At 37.9% G+C, this 23784-nt stretch overlaps 6 protein-coding genes across 6 annotated transcripts; 5 read left to right on the forward strand and 1 right to left on the reverse strand.

The window, feature by feature from the left end:
* LOC18607865 (CCG-binding protein 1) lies at positions 1498–2975 on the forward strand. The gene is made up of 3 exons (XM_007042259.2): positions 1498–1837; positions 1930–2003; positions 2374–2975. Exons 1-3 carry the CDS (start codon positions 1606–1608, stop codon positions 2692–2694), a joined length of 627 nt encoding a protein of 208 aa, XP_007042321.1. The 5' UTR covers positions 1498–1605; the 3' UTR covers positions 2695–2975.
* On the forward strand, positions 3576–6384 carry LOC18607866 (pollen-specific leucine-rich repeat extensin-like protein 3). Its single transcript, XM_007042261.2, has one exon. The coding sequence runs from the start codon at positions 3988–3990 to the stop codon at positions 6178–6180; it is 2193 nt and encodes a 730-aa protein (XP_007042323.2). The 5' UTR covers positions 3576–3987; the 3' UTR covers positions 6181–6384.
* LOC18607867 (probable inactive receptor kinase At2g26730) lies at positions 6856–8149 on the reverse strand. Its single transcript, XM_007042262.2, has 2 exons — positions 7657–8149; positions 6856–7432 (listed from the first exon to the last, which is right to left on the reverse strand). Exons 1-2 carry the CDS (start codon positions 8147–8149, stop codon positions 6894–6896), a joined length of 1032 nt encoding a protein of 343 aa, XP_007042324.2. The 3' UTR covers positions 6856–6893.
* On the forward strand, positions 8820–13519 carry LOC18607868. The gene is made up of 9 exons (XM_007042263.2): positions 8820–9240; positions 9801–9992; positions 10273–10370; positions 11322–11406; positions 11478–11681; positions 11762–12018; positions 12533–12623; positions 12733–12949; positions 13074–13519. Exons 1-9 carry the CDS (start codon positions 9019–9021, stop codon positions 13283–13285), a joined length of 1578 nt encoding a protein of 525 aa, XP_007042325.2. The 5' UTR covers positions 8820–9018; the 3' UTR covers positions 13286–13519.
* Positions 13897–15878, forward strand: LOC18607869 (protein DMR6-LIKE OXYGENASE 2). The gene is made up of 3 exons (XM_007042264.2): positions 13897–14486; positions 14955–15282; positions 15497–15878. The coding sequence occupies exons 1-3, from the start codon at positions 14035–14037 to the stop codon at positions 15755–15757; spliced, it is 1041 nt and encodes a 346-aa protein (XP_007042326.2). The 5' UTR covers positions 13897–14034; the 3' UTR covers positions 15758–15878.
* LOC18607870 (protein DMR6-LIKE OXYGENASE 2) lies at positions 18367–23214 on the forward strand. Its single transcript, XM_018116076.1, has 3 exons — positions 18367–18923; positions 22217–22544; positions 22697–23214. The coding sequence occupies exons 1-3, from the start codon at positions 18472–18474 to the stop codon at positions 22955–22957; spliced, it is 1041 nt and encodes a 346-aa protein (XP_017971565.1). The 5' UTR covers positions 18367–18471; the 3' UTR covers positions 22958–23214.

Below are 23784 nucleotides of genomic sequence, written 5' to 3' on the forward strand. Positions count from 1 at the left end.
GAGTTTCTTCGCCCGACTGGCAACTACCCTCTAAATTCTTGCCACGTAAGAAATTTGACAGGTTATCTCCTGTAACAATGGCATACAATTAATTAATTACACCTTACAGATTATTACATTAATTTTTATTGTAATTAAAAATTATTTTATAAAAAATTGCCAGTAAAATACTTTGGAATTTTATGCTTCATTAAATATTTTCGTGTATCATGCTTTTCACATGGGTAATGCTATGGCTGTCATAAAAAACTAATAATACTAAAAAATATAAGTGGATATGCATTGCCTGACAGCAATAACATAGCACATGTAAAAATTATAGTCGATTATGAAATGTTAAATGTTCTATGATTGCATTTTATATTATTATATCAATTTAAAAATTTTCTCATTTTACGTTTAGGTTATGAACTTGAAAAAAAAAATTCAAACCCTATTTACATAAAAAAAATTACATATTAATTAATAAATCAAATACTCATATACTAAATTATAAATAACTTTTAACTGATAACAACTTTTGTGATAAGAATAGATTTTTTATAACTCATCTCTAAAGGGGAAGTCCAAAGATTGTAGTGCACATGAAATGCTCGTTGGATTTGGCCAAAGCGATATGTCTTGTGCTGGTATCCCATTTACTGTTACATCAAAGTGTGAAATTATTTTCTCTTAAAGGAATAACAAAATAGAATAGTTTTATTAATACTTGCAAATAATTAAACACAACAATGTTATTGTATAGTGTTTTAAACTTTCCTAACGACTTTAAATATATGTAATCCGATGTACATTAATGTGATTATATATGTTAATTAAATAATTTCTTTGTGTTTTTCTCTAATATAATTTCTTGGTGCACTTGTTATGAATTTAAATTGTTTGTAAAGTTTAAAAAATTTATTATTAATGCACAAGATAAAAAAAATAAATCATAAATCTTGAATATTATTGTTCTCAACTAATTATAAAAGATATGAATATTTATTTTTTATTTAGAAAAAAGAAAAATTCAAAATTTATTATTTTGAGAAAGGGATTGTTTATTAATTACTGGGCCATACGTTCGAGCCTTGGGATTTACTCATTTGCTTTGGGTCTAAAGGCCATATCATGTTTGGGCTCGAGACTAGAAATTATGTTGCAAGCCCAGTCAGAAATAATCTTTTTCTTTTTTTTTTTAAGATTTTTATCAGATTGACTATTCTTTGCGGTATTCTTTGCGGTGGATGAAAAGACAACTTATCCACGAAACAAGCAATGAGAGGCCAAAAAGCCCAATAAGTGCAAAAACAGTGGGCGCACCTGCTGCTGAATCATTCCCACTTTGCTAATCAAGAACCATCCAATCCAACGGCCCTTATTTTAAGATCAAACCCAACCAATACAAATCCAACGGCCACGATTCGCCTGTCACCCCAATAATAAGAATAGTCAACCCAAAATATCCTAATCCCCTTAATAGCAATAAAATATCGTGGATCCTTATCCAGTTCGGTCCACTATTTAACCGCATCGCCACATAATCATCTTCTTGATCTTGAGCAAAACAAGATTTAGCGGAAAAGAAAGAAAACTCCGTGTTTTTGTGTCCGTTTGGTTGCGATGATAAAGTCGGTTCAACTCCGTACCTATTCGTCTCCTATCCTGGTCGAGGCTAAAGATATCCACCGTACTGGATTATCACCGTCGTCGAAAACGAGATTCGCTTCGACGATTCGTTGTTCCTCGAGCAGCGACGCTTACATACCGAAGCTCGAGCCTTTTAGCAGAACAAAATTCGAGCGTGCCGTTAAAGAGCCTCCCTTGATCGAGAAATCCGAGAACGAGCTCGCTGGTACGTAATTAATTTTATAACATTTTTAAACTTAGGTGATAGTATTTACTTCGTTATTTTTATTGATTTCGGTGAAATTTTGAAATTTTCAGATTATTGTTCGACGCTTGAAGGAGACGATTCTTATAGTTGCTGGAGAGCTTATTTCGAACTAAAAGATCTTGAGGCAAGTTTTTTAGATTTTAAATTTAAGCATTGCACCTGTTTGGATGATGAGAAAATACAGAAAAAAAAAAAGAAAGAAGAAGAAAGAAAATAAGTACGTATTAGTTTAACTAGTATAAAATAAGTACGCGACAATCAATTAAACTCTTTTGTGAAGCTTATAAAATCCATAATAATTCGCAATATTTGTATCTTAGTGATGAGATTGTGGTAGTTTTATTAGGAAGCTACCATGGACAGCCCCTTTTTTTTAGTTTAATTAATTTCTGTTTGAATTTTTAGTAAATAAATCAAAGCAAAAGAAAAAAAAATCTTTTTTAATGTCATAATTGTAATTTCCAATTTTAATTTTTCTCCTTAATGCATAACAGAGAGAGACACCGAAAGAAGATGTAGAGAAGTTAATTCTTCAAGCAGGGGGCGTTAAGTCGTTGATTGGATGCTTACATGGAATTGCTGCCATCCACAACAAGGGAAACGGCAACGGTTATTTTAGTATGTCTAAGCCATTGAATACTGAAAATGAAGGAAAAAGATTCTACCATATCCCAGATGGGTTGCCGAAATCTGCAGAGGAAATAGAGGAGGAAGAGAGAGCTAGAATGCCTGATTCGCCCTTTACTAGATTGCTTAGAACTAAAGGCACGTCGCCTGCTTGGTACTCTCCCGTCCCTGACCACGAAACCGATTGATACACGAAACCTTGTAATTGAATTAGCATATGGCTTCATTGTAGATAAAAGTGTGGGGGAGTTTTTTAAGAGTCAATTTTCTTTTGTTTCTAGCAAAAAAGTTTTCCAGGGGCTGTGACTGTGAAGCTCTGAGCTGTGTGATATTGGAAAATGGGATTGCTTTGGAGAGTTGTATCATAGTGGCAAAATGACTGTTATTGTTGAAAGTTTGCTTGCATTGCCAGAACAATATTGTTCATTGCTCATTTTTGTATCTATAGTCAAAATTTTCTTTGCTTTCATTCATACAAAGTATATTTGTACTACTAGGGATGGATTTTAGACATGTGGTTCCTTGCATTTGTGATTAACAAGTTATAAGAGAAGTACAGCCAAGCTAACAAAATAGGAGCAGAACTAGGAAATTAAGCAAATGATTACATGCTCTTCCCAACATAACGTGTTTAGTTGCTTGTGCACTTAAACTAAGGGCAAATTTTTCATTTAACCTCAAGTCGCAGTAATTTGAGTTGCAATCCAAGTGGCAGTCAGAACCAGTGCAGTAAAATTCTTCACATTCTAGAACCACAGCAGGTTTTGAGACGATTCTGTGTCACATCCAATTATGTTGTGGCCAGTGGGGACAAACTATTTTGGATTGAAAATCCCAGGTCTTCTTTTATGTAGTTAAATAGTGAGCATGAATCTTGTGAAGGTTGCTGCAGCTTACATTCTGCAGACTTTACTGTGACTCTGTTGATTATGCATTCTCCTCCAGTTATCAGAACCGAGCAGTTGAAAGAAGGGGGAAAATAACTAAACTATTGTGTTTGACAAACAAGTAAATTGCAAATTATCAGGAATTTGTCACATCAGATGCCACATTTAAGGTGCCAAAATATAGAAGCAAGAATTTGATGTTATAAGAGGAATATAGAATTACAGATTAATCTTGTTCACAACTAGAAGATTTTCATGTCCAGGTCCAGCCATAAAGCTTACAATCTGGCAGCAGATATGTGGCAAGGGGACTTGGTCAGTTGTTAGTTTTGAGCTCTGGTTTCATTTAGCCTTCATCCCGCGAACCATGCAATGCCCCTCCCTAAAATTTGTGTCTAAAATTAGAGGCAAGTCTAAAATTTTGTGGTGTCCAGACGAACCCAACAAACTTTCCGGTGCTAAAACAGGAGCCAACTTCCAATGACCTCTCAATGTCTGCCAAACCATACCTTCCTTCTCCCTCAATATAATCCACCCCTCTTCAGAACCATCTGCCTTCTATAAGCAGCCTTGGGCCTACCAAGGTGGTCAGCAATGGCTAAACCTCAAAGATTGCAGGCCTTTGGCTGCTTTCTTTTCTTCTCTTTTCTTCTCTCTTCATTATCAACGTTCACTTTTGCATTGTCTGACGCTGAAGCATCCTATATTGCTCATCGCCAGCTCCTAACCCTCCCTGAAAATGGCGAACTTCCAGAGGATTTTGAATATGAAGTCAAAATAGTTGAAACTTTCGCCAATCAAAGGCTCAAGAGGGCTTACATTGCCCTTCAAGCCTGGAAAAAGGCTATGTACTCTGATCCATTGAACACAACTGGCAACTGGGTTGGCCCCAATGTGTGTGCCTACACCGGTGTCTTCTGTGCCCCGGCACTGGATGACCCCAAGTTGAGTGTTGTAGCCGGCGTTGATCTTAATCATGCTGACATTGCTGGATACCTTCCAGCAGAGTTGGGGCTTATGACTGATCTTGCATTGTTCCACATAAACTCTAACAGGTTTTGTGGAATTATACCTAAGAGCTTGTCTAAGCTTACGCTTATGCATGAGTTTGATGTCAGCAACAACCGCTTTGTTGGTCCTTTCCCAGAAGTTGTTCTATCATGGCCAGGGCTCAAGTACCTTGATGTCAGATTCAATGATTTTGAAGGCAAATTACCTTGTGGCATTTTCGAAAAGGACCTGGATGCGTTGTTCTTGAACAACAACAGGTTCACCTCCACCATTCCCGAAACGATTGGCAAATCCACGGTGTCTGTTGTGACATTTGCCAACAACAAATTCAGCGGATGCATTCCACACAGCATTGGCAAGATGGCGAACCTGAATGAGATAACTTTCATGAACAATGACCTTGGTGGTTGCTTCCCAGCAGAAGTTGGGTTGCTTAGCAACATGACTGTCTTTGATGCTGGCCTCAACTCATTTACAGGTATCTTGCCACAAAGCTTTTCAGGCTTGAAGAAGGTTGAGCTCTTGGATATTTCCCACAACAAGCTGACAGGAATTGTACCCGAGAATGTCTGCAAGTTGTCGAGCTTGTCCAATTTCACATTCTCTTACAACTACTTCAAGGGAGAGGCCAATGCTTGCATTCCACCTTCAAGGAAGGACATTGTGATAGATGACACCAGCAACTGTTTAGGTGGTAGGCCAAAGCAGAAGTCAGCCAAGGAATGCTACCCAGTGGTGAGCCGCCCTGTGGACTGTAGCAAGGACAAGTGTGGTGGAGGCTCTTCACCTTCCAAACCACACCCTCCTAAGACACCATCACCTTATGAATCCAGTCCATCAAAGCCACAGCCAAAACCACCCGTCACAGCTCCTCCAACACCAAAGCCGAAACCATCCACACCGGAGGAGCCACATCGACGACCTCCGGTACAGGGGCACCCTAAACCACCATCTTCAGCACCAGCACCGTCACCTGATCCACATGACCAATCTCCAGTGACTCCTATCAGGCCACCAGCACCTAAGAACCCAACTCGGGAGCCACCCCCAGCACCTAAGAACCCAACTCGGGAGCCACCCCCAGCACCTAAGAAGCCGACTCCCGAGTCACCAAAATCACCAGCAGCACCGGAGAATCCAACTCCCCAACCACCAAAATCGTCACCAATGCCTTCACCTGACCCACACGGTAATTCTCCTGTTGGAGGGGTCCGCTCACCTCCACCACCAGTCTACTCACCACCCCCACCCGTGCACTCACCCCCGCCACCAGTCTATTCACCACCGCCACCACCAGTCCATTCTCCACCACCACCACCAGTTTATTCTCCACCACCACCTCCACCTGTCTACTCACCACCCCCACCAGTTCACTCGCCACCTCCACCAGTCTACTCACCCCCACCACCACCACCTGTCTATTCACCATCACCACCACCACCAGTCCATTCACCACCACCTCCTGTCTACTCCCCACCACCACCAGTCTACTCCCCTCCACCACCTGCCCATTCACCACCACCACCACCCGTCTACTCTCCACCACCACCACCACCACCCGTCCACTCTCCACCTCCACCGCTTTACTCACCACCACCACCTGTACGATCCCCACCTCCACCGCTTTACTCACCACCACCACCACCAGTTCCAACTCCATCTCTTCCTCCTCCTCCTGTTGCTTCTGCACCGCCACCTACCGAGGAATTTGTTCTCCCACCAAACTTGGGATTCCAGTACTCCTCGCCACCTCCACCAATGTTCCCAGGCTACTAAATAGTATAGCCTTAAAACATCTTTATATTGTATATTCACCCTTTTGGCTATAAAAATGAAAAAAGAAAAAAAGAGGCTAAAGTACACAGGCATTTTGTTAGCTTGACTTCTCAATGGATTTGCAATTTCCATTAAGTAGAGAAGTTCCTTATATGCATATGAATCTCCATTACATCTGATTTAGTTTCCTCCGTTCCCTTAATCTGTCTCTTTTTCATTTTTTTTCCCTTTTTGGTTGCTACAAAATCAAGGTGCCAATTAGAGTTTAAGCGTAATTATTTAGTGCATTTATTTTTGTTGAATTCGTCATTTCATATAGGCATATCTGCATGACATTGAAAAAAGAAAACATTCCAAATAATCATATACTTTCTCATATTTTTGAAATGTCACACAGCTTTAAACAAATGATAAATACACACCAATGCCTTAACTCTGTTATGTTATTAAGAATTATAAATCAACAATAGAATAATAATGAAATAATAAACAAGAACAATTGTTGCAGCCTGTGATGTTCATGTTTAGGCTCAGCCAATTTCAGTTATGTCATGAAACATGACGTGAAGCCAAAAGTTTCACCATTTTTATTGCTTTTTCTTCATTTTATTGTGATTTTATAACTTTTAAATACAAGACATGTAGCTTTACAATATAATTGGTTCTAATCTCCCTGTCTCCAAAGTGAAACCAAAAGGACCAAAAAGTTCTAGTTACAAAGACTTGATCATTTGCGCTACCTTATCCATGGAAGGCCTATCTTGTGGATTGCGTGACAGGCAAAGCCTGGCAATTTCAATCATTCCGACCATGTTCTCCTTCACTTCTCCCAATTTCTCATCGCATATACTAGTCAGTCCTTCTTTCCTTTTCTTTTCTTTTATGTACGCTCCCAGGTTGGTCACTGAAGGCCTCTTCCCAGTAATTAGCTCTAGTAGCAGTATTCCAAAGCTGTAAACATCAGACTTCTGTGTAAACATTTTTGGAAGATTCTTCAGTTCAGGCGCCACACGGCCAGAATTTCTTTTGATCATCTTTTCCGGAGGTACTAGGTAAGGTGTTTCGTAGCTCGAAAGACATGCAGAAAAATCCATTCGAATCAAGATGTTCGAAGCCTTAATCACCCCACAAACAAGAGCTTCACCATTTGGAGTTACTCGGCTATGAATTGAGGCAACTGCCTGTGCTGCACACAATGCTATCTGTTTCCTAATTCCCCAGTTTAATGGAGTGAACTGAATCCCTTCGCTGCCTGCATATTTGCAAATGATAGAAAAGTTAATTAGAGCTCTAACATCATCTATATCTATAAGCTGCCAAAAGCATCAGAGTTTCTACTCCAAGAATTCGACAGAATATGTGTTAGAGTTGCAATTAACAGTTCGACAAGTTAGTTTAATCAGGTTCAATCAGAAATATACCCCAGAAAATGGATATGAAAATTAGGTTAAGATATAGGAAGAAATCGTAGCTTACCATGTAAAAGCTCCTCCAAACTCCCCAGGATCACATACTCATACAGAATAAAAGCCTCTCCTCCATACCAAAAACTAAAATGTATTGGTAAGAGCCAAGCATCCCGGATTCCTCCAAAGAAGTTAATCCACAAGTCAAGACTAACGGCATCCGTGATCAGCCCTTCTCTGATCTTTCGGATTGTGACAATTGAACCACATTTAAGAACAACCTTAAACAAAGTCCCCAGGGTACCTTCACCAAGCCTATTTTTTGGAATCTGAGCCAGTTCTGGTGGATCATATTTCTTGGCAACTGTTATGTCCCCAAATATTACCTCCATAGGAAGTGTCACCTTAACTTCCAACAATGAAACTGGGGTTGTAGTTGTCACTTTTCCATCACTGGATTTAGGCTTCTTTTTCCTAGCCCATATCAAAACAAGAAAGGCATAGATAAGTGCAAGTACGATGCTCACACAAACCAACACTACTCGGATATGATGTCCCAACATTCAGAATGGATCAACAGAAACCTCCTGGTGCTGCTCTATCAGGGAACCTGGCAGACTTAAGATTTTCAGTTTTTGCCTTCATGAAATGTTAAAGAATAGTAGTAGCATAATTTTTTCCCCTGTTTTCACTTTTGTATTTTTTAGCTTGTAGTGGTTCATAGTTTATTCCACCATGGTCCTTGGGATGACCAGTCAGCCACACCGGACCCTTTCACTGCCTTGTGTACGTAGGAAATTCATTTTCAAACTTCTGATAGAACAAAAATTGCATAGAGACAAAAGGGTCTTGATTAAATGTAGTAGTAAACAGATTAAAACTTGGTCAATTTAAAAAATGCAAGAAAGTACCCATCAATCAGGATCATTAATTTTCTTAGCATGCATTAGTTGATGATTAGTGATCAATCAACTAGCTGCTGAATCAAATGCAATTATGTATTTCAAACACCTTATAAACTTTGACATTGGCGGTCAAGAGGACTTTATTAGGTTCAAAAGTGGAAAACTAACAATGGGTCGACAACGGGAATAGGTTTGGTCCGTTTGGAAAGAGCCAGAAGGGGAAGATTGGCCCAATCAACACAAAACGCAGGCGTTTAATTTGCTTAATTTTTAGAGATACGGCATCGTTTTAAAGTTGATTGCCTTCAAACGCACGTTGAGTCACGGTTTCGTGGTCCATTTTCGACTGAAAACAGCCGCTATCCTCAACAACTTGAAGCTCCAGCATCCTTGTGCAGATCTCATTCAATCTCTTCTCTGTTATTAAAATCACAAGAAAATCGAAGCCAAAAGCAGAACTTTTGTTTTTTTGAGACTTACGTCACTAATTTCTTCTGCATTTTTTGGTACAAAAACAAAGAAAAGAAATGGAAGATACCAAGAACCCACCACCACAACAAATGGAAGATAAAGAAAAAAGAGAATCTGCAGGAAAAAAAGAAGAACCCAAGAAGGAGGAGCAACGATCAGCATCAACTACGACAGCAAAGAGTGGAGGAGGATGGGGTGGTTGGGGTTTCTCTGCTTTCTCTGTTCTCTCGGATCTTCAACAAGCTGCCACTGTTGCCGCTGAGGAGATCAGTCGCAATGTAAGCTTCATTTTATCTCTCTACGTATTCGTTTATATATATAATACTATCAAATTATGGGATTAACAGTTTTTCCGTTTTGTTTTTGGTATTCGAATTAAAGTTTGTTTTTTGAATTATGTTTGGAAATGTGGGTATTCAGATCTTGGAGTGAAATTGGTTGTTTTTGGGGGTTTTTTTTTTCGAATTGCCATTTTGAATAAAGAGTCTTTTTGGTTGTTTAATTTCGTAGCTTTTTGATACTGTGAATTGTGGAAGCCTTATTCAGTATTGCTTTTAGTAGAGAAGTTTTATTTTGTTGAATTAAACCTTCCTCTTTGTTAGTGGAATAAATTTGTGTTTGATATGTGAAGCATTAGAAATGTGCCATTGTTCAAGGACCTTATCTTGTGTGAAAATTCAGAGGCGAGGTGTTGAGTTTATAAATAGTGAAGGTTGTCATTTACACTTCAGAAAGGATAAACTGATAATTTTTTATAAGAATTATGCGCAATAGCTTATCATGTAATGGTGATATCATGCTGTTTTCAATTTTATTAAGCAGTGCTTTCTTGATGCAGGCTTCTGTGGTTGCAGAAAAGGCTGCCAAGAGCCTGGCAGATATGCAACTTGCTGAAGACTCAGAATCTTCTAAGGAGGAAGAAGCAGAGGAATCTCCAATTGAAAAGGAAGGTGAAGATGAAAATGACAAACTACGAAAGTCTGCTCTGGATAAGTTAGAGAAAGCCAGTGACGATTCTTTCCTTGGCCAGGCAAGTCTTTTTTATCCATTTTGATATTTGAAATTATGTGTACTAGCACTTGGTGCAGAAATCTGGGATGATGGTAGTCCTGCAGCTTTTGCTTTTTCATTTGTGTTCGAAACTCTGTCCTTTTTTCTGCAGACACACCAGAGTGCACTGACAGTCATATTATAGCGTTACGATGGATCAGAATCAATATTTGGTTTTTGATATTGATCAATCAGAATCAATATTTTTGTTTTTGATATTGGTTGAGCATCATCTTATGTCCTACTTGCAATGTTTGCAGGGTTTGAAGGTTTTTGACAACTCTGTGGAGAATTTGGCTTCTGGTGCATGGCAAGCACTAGGGAGTGCATGGAAAGGGGGTACCAATCTTGTTCAGAAGTATGTTTCATTGCATTTCAATGTATCGTTTTCCTTTCCAATTGTGATTAGTTGCACCAGAGCCGAAGATTGATTGTTCAAATCGCAAGCTAGAGAGAGTTTGATTTTCAAATAATTAGTTGATTCCCAGGAACTAACGAGCACAAAATAAAAAACGAATGGGTTGATGCTTATTAATTGCTATGCATCTTCAAAATTTTCAGAACTCATTCAATATGAATATCTTTAATTTCTAAAGCAATGGGTTCAGGGTTCTATCATCATGGAATATTTGCAGTATATTGGATTTTCCCCCTCTGTGAAGCCGTGACTATGTTCAGGACATCAACCAGCTCTAACACTGAGCTACTGAGGAACAACAGGAGACTAGACACCCCCATGCGCCTTCTGTAGGGAGGCTGCACACTGAAAAAAAAAACAAAAACAAAAAAGTGAAAAATGATGGTAAAAAAATCTTCACTTTTGAGAATAATGAAAAATGGAAAGTGTTCAATTGGAACTGCCAAGATGAGAATTAGGAAGGATTGGTTAACAAGTGCATGTACATCACACCTCCTACAGTAGTTGCCAAAGCTCCAAGTGAAATTTAGTAGGGCTCATTTTTCAATATAAAAAACAGGGAAGTTGGCTGTAGTTGAGTCACATTTTTTGGACAGGATATGGATTTTTTCATCTATGGTCCGTATGAGACTTTTTGAGTAGTATTTTCCTGGTATCTAGGATATTTAAAGTTTGTTTTTGGGTGGATGCATACTTCTAGAAATGAGGATTTTAATGCTAAGATTAACAACAGAGTAACCTAGGCTGCTTGGTTTTGTGTCATCATTTTATAATTTACCTTTATTTTCTCCTTGTTGTAGTACAATTCTACAATTATTGTCATGAAACTCAAGAACTGAATACACTTGAACATTTTTCCGCTAATAAGTTTTTCTCTCTTTTATTGTCTAGGCTTGAGCATTCTGCTGCAAACATTGCAGATTCTATTCAGCATGGAGGTTTACCCACTGGTTCAGTTGCACCATCATTAATTGAGGTTTGTGCAGGCCTTGTTTTCTGGCTTATTAGTGTTGCAATGATCTCTTATTTCTCATTTTTATTTGGCAGACTGGAAAAGCTTTTACAACAAAGGGAATGCAAGTGCTTGAATATGTGGGAAAGGAGACTATGGATTTACTAATCACTGAAACTGGTATCGAAGTTGAAAAGAACCCTAAGGGCACTGAACAGCCATCTGATGAGGATCAGTTATTTGAGGAAGTCAGTTTTGATCGATGCTTCTATATATATGGAGGTCCAGAGCAGTTGGAGGTTAACTTCTTATTCTTGAAGTTGAGTTGGATTATTGAAATGATTATATCTTTCAAATTGCTGAACTGTAATGCTGTCAGGAACTGGAAGCATTGTCCAGCCATTATGCCCTTCTATTCAATCGAAGAAAAGCAAAGTTACCATCAGAACAGAAATCTGTGTATGAGGGAAAGCTTAAACAAATCCAGCAAATTTTCAGTTTGGATGCTGAAATGGAGGGGAATGGTCCAGAGTTGGCCAAAGGAAAGAAAATAGAGACTGGAACTGAGGGCAGTCAGGATGAGATGAAAAATTTGCATGATTCAAGTGTCAGCAAGGCTGCTGATATGGCTGCTGGGTAATTTGCTAAACATAGTTTTTTTCTCGTTTACCTCACTCAGAAAATTCTGCACCAAGGTATTACTGGGTATAGAATATGGTTTTCTGAATGTCTGCACTACTTATAGGTATCTTCTATTATGGCTTTCATTCAGGAGCTCATCCAGTTCTAATTATCAAAGTTGAATTTCCTTTAACTGAGTTGATTTTGTATCCATATTGTTCAGTAGCCTCCTCTTGATAACTACTCCATTTTCATCTTTTCAACTCTAAATATTGCACATGCTTTGAAATAGATAAAAAATGGATTTTCGCCTAAGATTGTTTAAATTATATGCATGGTGACAAGTGTGTAGGGTTTCTTGATGTAGTATGAATCAGATGGACATGCAGCAAAAAATATTGCTCGCGATCAACGATTTTTAACACATTTTATAGTGTTATTTATAGTCTTTTTTTTTTTTTTCCAGATAAGCATAATATTAATTATAATTGATACTTCTTGGTTGTTAATAGTTCCAAAACATTTTCAGGTTCACAAATGCATTGTCAGGATTAGCTGTTAATGATATAATTCAAAGAACTGCTGGAAGGCTAGAGTCGCTGCACTCAGAGGGGGTTCATGTATTGAGATATTTTTGAATTATTTTTAACATTTTGACAATTATTTTAGGACATGATCTTTATTGTTGGTTCCTTGGTGAATTTAAAATGACTATGCATGTCTTTGCAGAGGCTTTCGGAAATGTGCTGTTTTGCAGTGTCTCAGCTCCTGATGCTGGGTAAATCTATCATATCTAGTGCTAACAAAGTTCAAGATGAAGATGCTGATGGCGATATGCTAAATATCGACTGGCCTGAGGATTCCATTGAAAAAGCTAAATTAATCAGAGTAAAGGCACAATCAATGATAGGATATGCGGAAGCTGTATCCAGCAGCTTTATCACAGGTTATATTTCTTGCCCCCCTGCGGCAGCATGTACCTCTGTTATCTTCTTAGATCAGTTATATTTTTACATGGTACATGTGAGCACAGATAGCTGAAGGTGGTTATCTTTAAATGTGTTTTTCAGGCATATCTGATGTAGCTGAAGCTTATCTAGCGGCCATTAAGAGTGCTACTGTAGATTCGCATGAAGCACTTCCACAGGCATCAATCCAGGAGAAAGCTAATGCCTTCTTCGAACATCTCCACGGTGATCAGACCACTGCAGTGAGTAAAATCAAGGATGGACTCCAATATTTGACTTATGTAGTCCTTTCAACCACAATGCCAGCCGCTTGAAAACACGAATTCTCTACGTGTCTTGTTAGTTTCCATGTAAATAGTTGCATTTTAGACCAGTTTAACCCCCAGTCTCTCTTTGAACTTTTTATGCTACACCATTGAAACTGAGCTCATTTTAATTCAGGGGTTAAGGCAGTTTCTTTTGTGTAGAGTTCTTGGTGTTAAACAGTCTATTTCCACATAAAGGATCAAAAGAAATTCAAATATCATATTCTTTCTACGGATTTGAGAGATCTAGATTCATGAGGTTTCAGAAATTTTCTTGGCCTTGATTCTATGTTTAGCATTCTGGAAAATCGCGAGAGGCGAAGCTTGTACACTGTACCGAGCTGTGCCTTCGAAGAAGTTCTAGAAAACTTGTGTATTTCTTCACACGAAAGTTTACTAAAACAGTGGACAGGCACAATACAGAGACTGAATGGGGAAGGCTTTTATCTCTTTCTTTTTATAATGGTATTTGTTCTCTATATACAGTAGTAATACAGGAAAGTAGAAACAGAGTGATCTAATATAATGCAACCAGGAAGCCCTGCAATCCCAGTTTGGCAAACATAGCAAAACCTTCCAAAATAGACCCCACTGCACAAGATTTGTTTTTTTCAGAGAAACTGTCCATGTTCAATGTATGTAAAGAAAGTAAAAAAACCATAATCACATAAAAAGGATATGACAGTGTAACCACTGTCTTTTGTCTCGCAGTGATTTACCGTTATCTAGCAAGTAGCTACCGTACTCTCAAGAGAGCCATGGGAGAAGTTGATCCAGCTTTCATCCAAGCCACCGAACACAGACCCAAACTCAATACCATCCAAATCGAGGGAATCCCACTTATTGATCTTTCCGTATCTGACACTAGAGACCTCAAACAACTTGTTTCGGAGATTGGAAACGCATGCAAAAAGTGGGGATTTTTTCAAGTGATCAATCATGGGGTGCCTTTGGAATTATGCACAAGGATTAAGGAGGCGGCGAAAACATTCTTTGATCGGCCCATAGAGGAAAAGATGAAGGTTAAACGAGATGAAGTGAATGCTATGGGGTACCATGATAGCGAGCACACAAAGAACGTTAGAGACTGGAAGGAAGTCTTTGATTTCTTGTTAGAAGATCCAACTTTTGTCCCAGCTTCGCCTGAGCCTGAGGATAAAGAAATAAGGACGTTGACTAACCAGTGGCCTGAGAACCCTCCCGAGTTCAGGTAATATAAATCTTGCCTTTGGGATTTTTGGTGGTCACTTCCAGAAAGCATAGGTCTATCATTTCACTTTTCATATGTTTATAGGATTAGCAAATAAAGATGAGCAAACTTATGACTGTTTGATAGATACGAGAATTAGAGATGAGCCGATGACAGATGCCTATAAGAATGACTTCAGCTTACAACTTCGGGATACCACAAAAGCATGAGTTAAAAGGGGAAAGAAAATGGTGCAAATTACTAATGCCATATGCCTATAGTTCCTGATGTTGACTGTTGGTTTAAAATGACCATGTTTTAGCAAAGATTTTTAATTTTTTTTTTAGCAATTGATTTGGTGATTTGTCATGTCAAAGTTCTGGGGTATCAAAATCACCATAATTTGACTGAATTGATTCACAGCAACTTTTTCTAATCAAGAATTAATCTGGCACTTGGTTTCATACAAGGATTGTTAATGTTGGCTAGGGAGGTGTGCCAGGAGTATGCTCGAGAGGTGGAAAAGCTAGGTTACAAGCTGTTGGAACTCATCTCCTTAAGCTTAGGCTTGCCGGCTAACCGGTTGAGTGGCTACTTTAAAGACCATACAGGCATGCTAAGACTTAACTATTATCCTTCTTGCCCTTGCCCTGACCTAGCACTTGGTGTTGGTCGACACAAGGATGCTAGTGCCTTAACTGTCCTTTCTCAAGATGATGTTGGAGGACTACAAGTAAAGAGAAAAACTGATGGAGAGTGGATTCCTGTTAAGCCAATCCCAAATGCCTTCATCATCAATGTTGGTGATACTGTTCAGGTACCAGGGATTAATTTTGGCTAATTAGTCAAGTTCTTGCAACTATTCAATTTTTTTTCTTTTTTGTTTATTCTTTTCAATATTTCGAATGGTTGTAGTCCCAACAGGTTAATTAGAGTAGGCCATCCCTCAAATAGATGTGAAGGCCATAAGGGTAAAAGCTCATTATTTGTCAGTAGTTTGTACCATTAGCTAACACGCTGCCCTTTTGCAGGTCTGGAGTAATGAACTTTATGAGAGTGTGGAGCACAGGGTGGTGGTGAACTCTGAAAAGGAAAGGTTTTCAGTTCCATGCTTCTTTTTCCCTTGTCACTCTGTCATGGTGAAGCCACTGGAGGAGTTAGTCAATGAGCAAAATCCAGCAAAGTATAAAGAATACAGCTTTGGAAAGTTTTTTGTTGCTAGAAACCGCAGTGATTACAAGAAGCTTGAGGTTGAAAACATTCAAATTCATAAATTTAAGATATCTAATTAAGTTGCTGATGTATATACAAACCTGCTAATAAAGCACTAGATTCGGCTTGTTGTAATTTATCATGCTATGGAACCTTGATATCAGAATAAAAATATTTCTTCTCAACCCAAGATTACTTTCATGTTGTGTAATCCAGGCTTCCATGGATGACTCTGTGTGTTCAACTTGAATGCTAACATTACTAATACATTAGATAAAACTGCATGGGAACCACCGAATTTGGGAGAGTTCCTTGCCATATAGACTTCTTTCTGAATATGAATATATATATATATATATATTTGAAAATTCATAGTATATTGAATGCAACAAGAAGATTCATGTCTGTTACTTTCTGAAATTGAGAATAACAGCGCAGAATCATCTCCAAAAGTATCTCCTACAGGACTATACAATAGATCAGGTACTGTAAGAAACGTGTACGCAAAAACAATACCCAGCAACCCCCCTGCAACATGAGGCATTCATCTCACCTCCATTCCCCAATTACAAAAAATCACACAGTTCAACCAATTTACAAGGCATAAACTTGCCCAACATTCAGAACACAGAAATAAAAGCAGGAAGGCTGCTTTTGGCCAATTGCAAAGATCATCCAGCATGAAACTTCCACAAGGCACACATCCAATCTCTCAACCATACAAGTTCAGTGATTCAGCAAATTTAACCTTGGTAACACCCAGGGGCAGAGTCAAAATTTTTTCTTAATGGTGTTATAACTAAAACAATAATAATTAAATTTTTTTTCTCAATTCATGATCTATTGAGAAAGTACTTGATCAAATTCAACACAATCTAACTTAGAACATTATTAAGTACCATCAGTAGTAGAAACTTAGATCAAACTCATTACGACTTTACTTAGAACATTGTTGAGTACCATCATTAATAGAATTATGTTGTTGTTTAGGACTTAAGTCTTGTGAGATAATTTATTATATTTTAAAACATCTTTTCATGATTTATTTATCTTTACAAAATTGTAAAAACATTAATAGGTTCATTAATGTCATTAATTACATAAAAATCTAGATTAATAGTATACTTAATATATATTTTTAGTAATTGAGTGTTGTCAGAGTAGTAGATTTTTAACAATTGATTATAAAGTGTCATCGAGCCTAAAAAGAACAAAGAGAACATACCAGACTCACTCCTGCACTCAAAAAAAAGGCCTCTGCTCTTGAAACCCCTTAACCCTCTGCCACGCATGGATCCATGTCAATGGGTAGGGCACTCATTAATTTTGAGATATCCGAAACCGAATTTTATTAAGTTTTAAAAAATCCGAATCTTATAATTATTCAGATATTTATGAAATTTGTTACCCTAATTTGAACTTGAATACATAATCACTATCCGATAATTATCCAAATTCATTTAAAAACCTGATTAAAAAATTTTATTAAACTCTTTATGGATATTTAATTTCCCAAACCCAAATCCAAACTCGTATTCGTATACAATTAAATTATATTTCACAATTCACATCTGTATTTCATACAATTCACTAATAATTAAATTTTAAAAAACAAACAAACAATAAAATTACAAGTTTACAACAATCATTATTTAATTTAAATTTATAAAAGCAAACAAACAATAATTATATTCTAATCTCACAAACAAACTTTCTTTAGATATATATATTATAAGTTTATGTAAATAAAAGTATATATATTTATAATTTTATAATTTTATAAGTTATAATTTTTGTAACGTTAATACAAAATACAAAGTAAGTATATTTATGTTTAAAGTATAAATATAATGATAATTATATTATTTATAAATTAAAACAATATATAGAGTATATATTTTAAAGACATTACAAGCTGATAAATAATCATTCTTTCATGAATTAATTTAATTAAATTTACAGGTTTATCCTTAATTACATAAAATTAAAAAAAATAAATTACAAAATTACTTTAATCTTACAAACTCTTTTTAAGTATATATATTATGATAAGTTTATATAAACAAAGATATATATACTATAACTAATAATGTTATAAGTTATAACTTCAGCTAAACTTGCATCTCCCACACCTATAGCCCTTGAGAAAATGACTTTCACCAGTCCATTATGATGCTCATTACTCCCCCAATTCCGGTCCGGGGCAGCCATTGGCTGCTCCATTAATGTCAAATTTCATCTGACCTTGGCGTGGAGTATTCCATTCGTCAACAAACCTAATGCTCTTCGCTCTGTTTAGCACTTTGCTGATGTTTGGGTTTCGGTACGTGTCCAGCGCCACTCCAAACCCTCGAGGTCATTTCACCTTTCGCCCATGTACTAACTCCTAACTTCCGTAGCTCGAACAGTCGGTTCTCGTTCCTGAATATGAATAAATACTTTCATTACTTGAATGGTTCAATGAAAAATGTTTTTATTTTTTATTTTAAAGAGTCAAATTTAATTCCTTTTTAGGGATTAAAAGGAAAACAAGTTTTCAAAGGTAGGTAAGTAAAATTTTATTAAATATATCATGGTGGTTTAGACTATGTACTTCCTCACGCCACGACACCCCTTATCACCTATTCACCTACCCCAAACCAATTTTGTTTTATTAATCAGGAAAATTGTCCACGTTCAATGTATATAAAACGAGACAGGATAAAGTTGCGGAACACTGGACTTTGTTGCAGAAAATTGAGATAGGCTGCAACTCTGTCAATTGTCTAACTACCAGCTCTGGTAAGGTATCACCATGGGAGAGATTGATCCAGCTTTCATCCAGGAACCTGAACACAGACCAAAACTAAGAAGCATCGAAGTCAATGAAATCCCAGTAATCGACCTGTCTGTTTATAACACTGGAGACACCAAACAAATTGCTTCAGAGATTGGAAATGCTTGCAAAAAATGGGGATTTTTTCAGGTGATCAATCATGGGGTGCCCTTGGAACTGCGCTGCAGGGTTGAGAAGGTGGCTAAAGCGTTCTTTGATCTGCCCATAGAGGAAAAGAGAAAGGTTAAACGAGATGAATTGAATTTTACGGGGTACCATGATGAGGAGCATACCAAGAATGTCAGAGACTGGAAGGAGGTCTTTGATATGTTGATCCAGGACCCAACGCTGCTCCCAGCATCGCCAGAGCCTGATGATGAGGAAATAACGACGTATACTAACAGGTGGCCTGAGTATCCCCCTGAGTTTAGGTAAAGAAACTGACCTTCAAAAGCAAAGAGTTTAAATTTTGCTCAGACTATGCATACTTAATTGTCTTTGATAGAATTTCAGATGAGAGTTTTCACATGGAAAGTTAGCATTAGGGCTCACTTAGGATCAATATGGACATGGTATATGTTTGACAAGAACCGAGTAAGTCTTGAATTTGGCATACACTCAGGACACCAGAAAACCCAAAAACCATAAAGGAGGAAGAAAATAGTTCAGATCATAGAGATGCCATGCCTGTATTCTTTAAAATGGAGTCATAATGGGTTTAATTAATTTGGGTTTTGCACGTAGTTTTTTTTTCTTAAAATTTCAGTGTATAGTAGAAGCAGAGGAAACATTCACCTCTGGAAAAGCATACAAGAAGATTTTGTCCTGACACGCTCTAGATACGAGTATAACAGTTCAAAATCAACCTATAGAAGATTCCTCTGGTGATTCAATACAAAAAGTCTGGAGATCCCTGGTTGTCCTAAGCATCTGCATAGGGTCGCCTTGACAAAAACAAAACCTTTTGCCTGACCTTATCATTTACACAAAAAATACAACATTCCCCTACCCAGTAACCAGACAACACATTTCCAGAAAGTAGAATTATATACATTCCCGCATCCCATCAAACAGTTTCATCATGCCCTGTACATGCTCACCGCAGACACTACACATTTTTTTTTGAAAATTAACTGATTTATTAATGAGGCCTGGGTAAGCATTCCAGCCAGGCATGGGACGATTTTTAGCCTATGAGTTTTGATGTAAAACCCACTTGCATAAAAACCTTCCCTTACAAAAATGCTAGGGCTCTGTTACACAACAAATCAGAGCAACAGCCTGCTATACAAGTCCCAAAAAAACCCCCTGATATACAGTCTCGTATATTCTCACATCCTAGCCCCTCCCAGATTTACAGTCAAATCTAGTTGTTAATGACAAGAAAGTTTGCACAGCTATAAACATCAGTCAACATGATCAAAACAGAATCATAAAGACAATCCTATCCAGACCAAAGCAAAAACAAAAATGGGTCAGACATGCATAGCTTTGATGGAGCCTTTTTTCGTATCTCAAAAAATCAAACCTGTTTCCTTGCTCCAGAAATCAGAGCTTTTCTTCAGTTCCACCCCACCCTCAACCGGCCTCAGTCAAAAATATTAATTGAATCCTCCTGTCTCTGAATCCCCTCTTTTGCCAGGCAATCTGCCACTTGTTTTTTTTTTCTAAAAATGTGGTTACCCTCCCATTTCTGAATACTCTTTTTCAACCTTTCAATGTGGAGAATCCACTTCCTCATTCTTCATGGTGCTTCCCTTGGGTTGTTCACCCATTTTACTGCATTCTTAGAGTCGCTTTCAATTATCAACTCATGTGTTGTAACCCATTTAGAAACTGAAAAAATCAAAAAGGCCTCTCTAATTGCTCTAACCTCTGCTAAGCTTGCATCCCCCATTCCAATAGCCTTGGAAAATGTAATTTTGAAGCTTCCATTTTCGTCTCTTAGAACTCCTCCAATCTCGGTCTCCCCTGGACTCCTTTTTGCAGCTCCATCAACATTAAATTTCATCTTTCCTTGGCTTGGCTTAACCCACTCCTCCACCTGCCTGCTATTTGTTGTTTTAATCATTCTAGGCGCAAGTCTTGGGTTTCTGTAGATGTCCAGCACAGCACTATAGGCATAAAGCCGCTTTGCTTTTGCCCATGTAGCAACTCTCAGCTTACTAATTTCATAAACTTATTCAACATCCCATACTTTTCCTCGGAAGACCATGTCGTTTCTGTGAAGCCATAGTGACCAAGCAGTGGCATAAAACACTAGTTTCCAGATTTTGGTTTCTCTTTTTTTAACAATCACATTATTCCACATAGAGAAGAAACTAAAAATATTATTAGGAACAGCCCACTGGACCTCCCAATCACCACTCCATTTCATCCATAGGTTCCATGATTCAGGGCAATGAATAAAAAGATGACTAACCGTTTCTTCTTGTTTATGACATAAAGCACACCTTGCTGCATCGACGGATAAAAGCCCTCTTCGAACCAGCTCATGCTTGACAGTGACTCTTTCATGAAGTAGCTGCCAACAGAAGACTTCAATTCTAAATGGTGCCAACTTTGTCTAAACCTCTTTCCATCCTTCCCTGCTGCTGCCATCAGAATGCATCAACTCTTTGCAAAAAGCTTTCACTGTGTAATTACCCGAGGCAGACCTCTTCCACAGGAGCTTGTCCTCCATCTCTTTGTTTAAATGGTATTCCTCCACTATGGCTCTAAATTGACTCCATCGTTGTTCTTCCCAACCGAAAGGCATTCTTCTAAGTTCAACATCCCGTCTCCATAGGTCATGCTCCCAATGCCCAAATTCATTGATGCAACCATTTTTATTCCGAGCTAGAGCATAAATCCTTGGAAACCGATCTTTGAGGTTATCCCCCTCCATCCATCTGTCTATCCAAAATCTAATATTCTCACCATTTCCAACAGCCTCTCAACCTGTAAAAATTACTCACTAGTGGTATAAAGGGGTTTAATAATATTCTTCCTAGTGGTGGAACACATCCTATTTGTGTTTATGTCTGGTAAGAGGCTGGTAGGATCACTCCCATTTTTCTCAACTATCACTTTTCTCCACAAGCTACTTTTATCGTTCCCCGTATCTCCATATCCATTTGTTAAGCATCGCCCTATTTTTAATCTCTAAGTCTATAATCCCCAACCCTCCGTCTTCTGCAGACACTACACATACACATACCGTACAGAAAGCCTCCACCATCAAGAGACAAACCTCATCATGGCCTTTGGGCACCTGTTCATGAGTAAAACACATCCAATAGCAGAACATACATGCACTTACATGTTTTTCCTGGACATTGATAAAGTCCTCAGTGCGTTGCACGCTGTTTTTGCGAGGCTATCAGCCAACTGGTTATTCTCTCTAAAGATGTGTTTCAGCTCCCAGCTTTTGACATCCTTTTTCTGTCTCTCTATCTGGAGAATCCACTTCCTTAACCTCCACAGGGCCCCAGTTGGCTGATTCACCCACTTAACACCGTTTCTTGAATTGCTTTCAATGGTCAAGGTGTGGGAATGGCCCCAAATGGATGCAATGAACAGAAAAAAAAGCCTCCGTTATGGCTCTCACCTCCGCTAGATTTGAATCTCCTATCCCAATTGCTTTCGAAAAAACAATTTTGATGTGGCCATTTTCATCCCTCATCACCCCTCGATCACAGCGTCGGGTTTTGCACTTAGTTTATGCAATTGTTTGTGTATGTAGGGAGACATGCCAGGAGTATGCTCGAGAGGTGGAAAAACTAGCTTTCAAGTTGTTGGAACTCATCTCTCTGAGCTTAGGCTCGCCTGCTAATCGGTTGGGTGACTACTTCAAACACCAGACTGGTATGCTGAGGCTTAATTACTATCCTCCTTGCCCTTCCCCTGAGCTAGCACTTGGAGTTGGTCGACATAGGGATGGAGGTGCCTTGACCGTCCTTGCTCAGGATGACGTCGGAGGGTTACAGATTAAGGAGCAGTCAAGTGGGGAGTGGATTCCTGTTAAACCAATACCAAATGCCTATATCATCAACATTGCTGATAGTCTTCAGGTACCATGGTTTTTGGCATTGTTAGACAAGTTCCTTATGCTTAAATATACCTACCACCAAGGCACCCGAACATTTGGCTTAATCATTGGCTTATGATCCCCTGCTATTTTTTTATGCCTGCAACGAAGAGCCTAACAAATGATGTTTTGCAGGTTTGGAGTAATGATCTTTATGTGAGTGCAGAGCACAGAGTGGTGGTGAATTCCGAAAGGGAAAGATTTTCTATTCCATTCTTCTTCTTCCCTTCTCACTATGTCACAGTGAAGCCTCTAGAGGAGCTAGTGAATGAGCAAAATCCAGCAAAGTATGAAGAGTATAACTGGGGAAAATATTATGTCAATAGAACCGGCAGTAACTATAAGAAACTTGAAGCTGAAAACATTCAAATTCATCATTTCAAGAGGTCTGATTGATTGCCGCAGTATCAGCTACTACCAGCACTTGTTTTCATATCAGCTCATGGCATAATCAACAGAGACTTTGTATCATATATACACTAAAACATCCTTTACTATGTTTTAGCTACAAGACCCTAAGACTTAAATTAAATCAGCAATCCTGCAGGGAGCATCATGGATCATTTTCATATTATTTAATGAATCGATGTCATTTTATGAAGGACTTGGAAGGATTCTTAATCCTTTCATTTACGGGTTTCTTCTCAACCAAATCCTCACTCATTTGCATTAAAACATGATTTGATGAATTAAATTACTTTGGGAATGAACAGAGACAAGATTGTTGAGTGGATCAGACATCATTTTATTGTTTGTCTAAGAAACCAAACAAAGAAAATATTTGATTTATTGGTTGGTACATAATTCTCTTACTTAAAAAGTAGAGTTCGAATTTCATTTTTTCGAATTATAAAAACAAAAAACAAAAAAAAAAAACAAAGAAGTGATACAAGCCAAGAGATTGTGGATGAATTTCGGCAACCTGTCTAGTTTAGATTCAGTACAAAATTGAATTTGAGACGTTACTTACCTAGCATCTTTAGCCTGCCCCATAAACCATGTTAGTCCATTTAAAATGGGCAAATATGGCACGCCAACGACAAGTCAATAGTGACAAATACTTTTTTTTCTTCTCTTCTAAGTGGATTAATATTAGTCCAAGATGAACAAATTTAACTAGGATTAAGTCTACATCAAGATGTATATGATTGTAAAAAGTTATTTTTAATTAAAGCATTCATTTTAATAGAATATTAAAACTTGATAAAATTATTTAAACTTTT

The sequence above is a fragment of the Theobroma cacao genome, chromosome 2 (genome assembly GCF_000208745.1).
Source record: "Theobroma cacao cultivar B97-61/B2 chromosome 2, Criollo_cocoa_genome_V2, whole genome shotgun sequence".
Lineage (NCBI taxonomy): Eukaryota > Viridiplantae > Streptophyta > Magnoliopsida > Malvales > Malvaceae > Theobroma > Theobroma cacao.

Bases quoted from the DNA above. Each gene is read 5' to 3' on its own strand.
- LOC18607865 (XM_007042259.2), top strand. From the start codon at position 1,606: ATGATAAAGTCGGTTCAACTCCGTACCTATTCGTCTCCTATCCTGGTC. The intron at 1,838-1,929 runs GTACGTAATTAA...TGAAATTTTCAG, and splicing joins ATCCGAGAACGAGCTCGCTG to ATTATTGTTCGACGCTTGAA. The intron at 2,004-2,373 runs GCAAGTTTTTTA...AATGCATAACAG, and splicing joins TCGAACTAAAAGATCTTGAG to AGAGAGACACCGAAAGAAGA.
- LOC18607866 (XM_007042261.2), top strand. From the start codon at position 3,988: ATGGCTAAACCTCAAAGATTGCAGGCCTTTGGCTGCTTTCTTTTCTTC.
- LOC18607867 (XM_007042262.2), bottom strand. From the start codon at position 8,149: ATGTTGGGACATCATATCCGAGTAGTGTTGGTTTGTGTGAGCATCGTA. The intron at 7,433-7,656 runs GTAAGCTACGAT...GCAAATATGCAG, and splicing joins TTTGGAGGAGCTTTTACATG to GCAGCGAAGGGATTCAGTTC.
- LOC18607868 (XM_007042263.2), top strand. From the start codon at position 9,019: ATGGAAGATACCAAGAACCCACCACCACAACAAATGGAAGATAAAGAA. The intron at 11,682-11,761 runs GTTAACTTCTTA...TAATGCTGTCAG, and splicing joins GAGGTCCAGAGCAGTTGGAG to GAACTGGAAGCATTGTCCAG. The intron at 12,950-13,073 runs GTTATATTTCTT...TGTGTTTTTCAG, and splicing joins ATCCAGCAGCTTTATCACAG to GCATATCTGATGTAGCTGAA.
- LOC18607869 (XM_007042264.2), top strand. From the start codon at position 14,035: ATGGGAGAAGTTGATCCAGCTTTCATCCAAGCCACCGAACACAGACCC. The intron at 14,487-14,954 runs GTAATATAAATC...AATGTTGGCTAG, and splicing joins GAGAACCCTCCCGAGTTCAG to GGAGGTGTGCCAGGAGTATG. The intron at 15,283-15,496 runs GTACCAGGGATT...GCCCTTTTGCAG, and splicing joins ATGTTGGTGATACTGTTCAG to GTCTGGAGTAATGAACTTTA.
- LOC18607870 (XM_018116076.1), top strand. From the start codon at position 18,472: ATGGGAGAGATTGATCCAGCTTTCATCCAGGAACCTGAACACAGACCA. The intron at 18,924-22,216 runs GTAAAGAAACTG...TTGTGTATGTAG, and splicing joins GAGTATCCCCCTGAGTTTAG to GGAGACATGCCAGGAGTATG. The intron at 22,545-22,696 runs GTACCATGGTTT...GATGTTTTGCAG, and splicing joins ACATTGCTGATAGTCTTCAG to GTTTGGAGTAATGATCTTTA.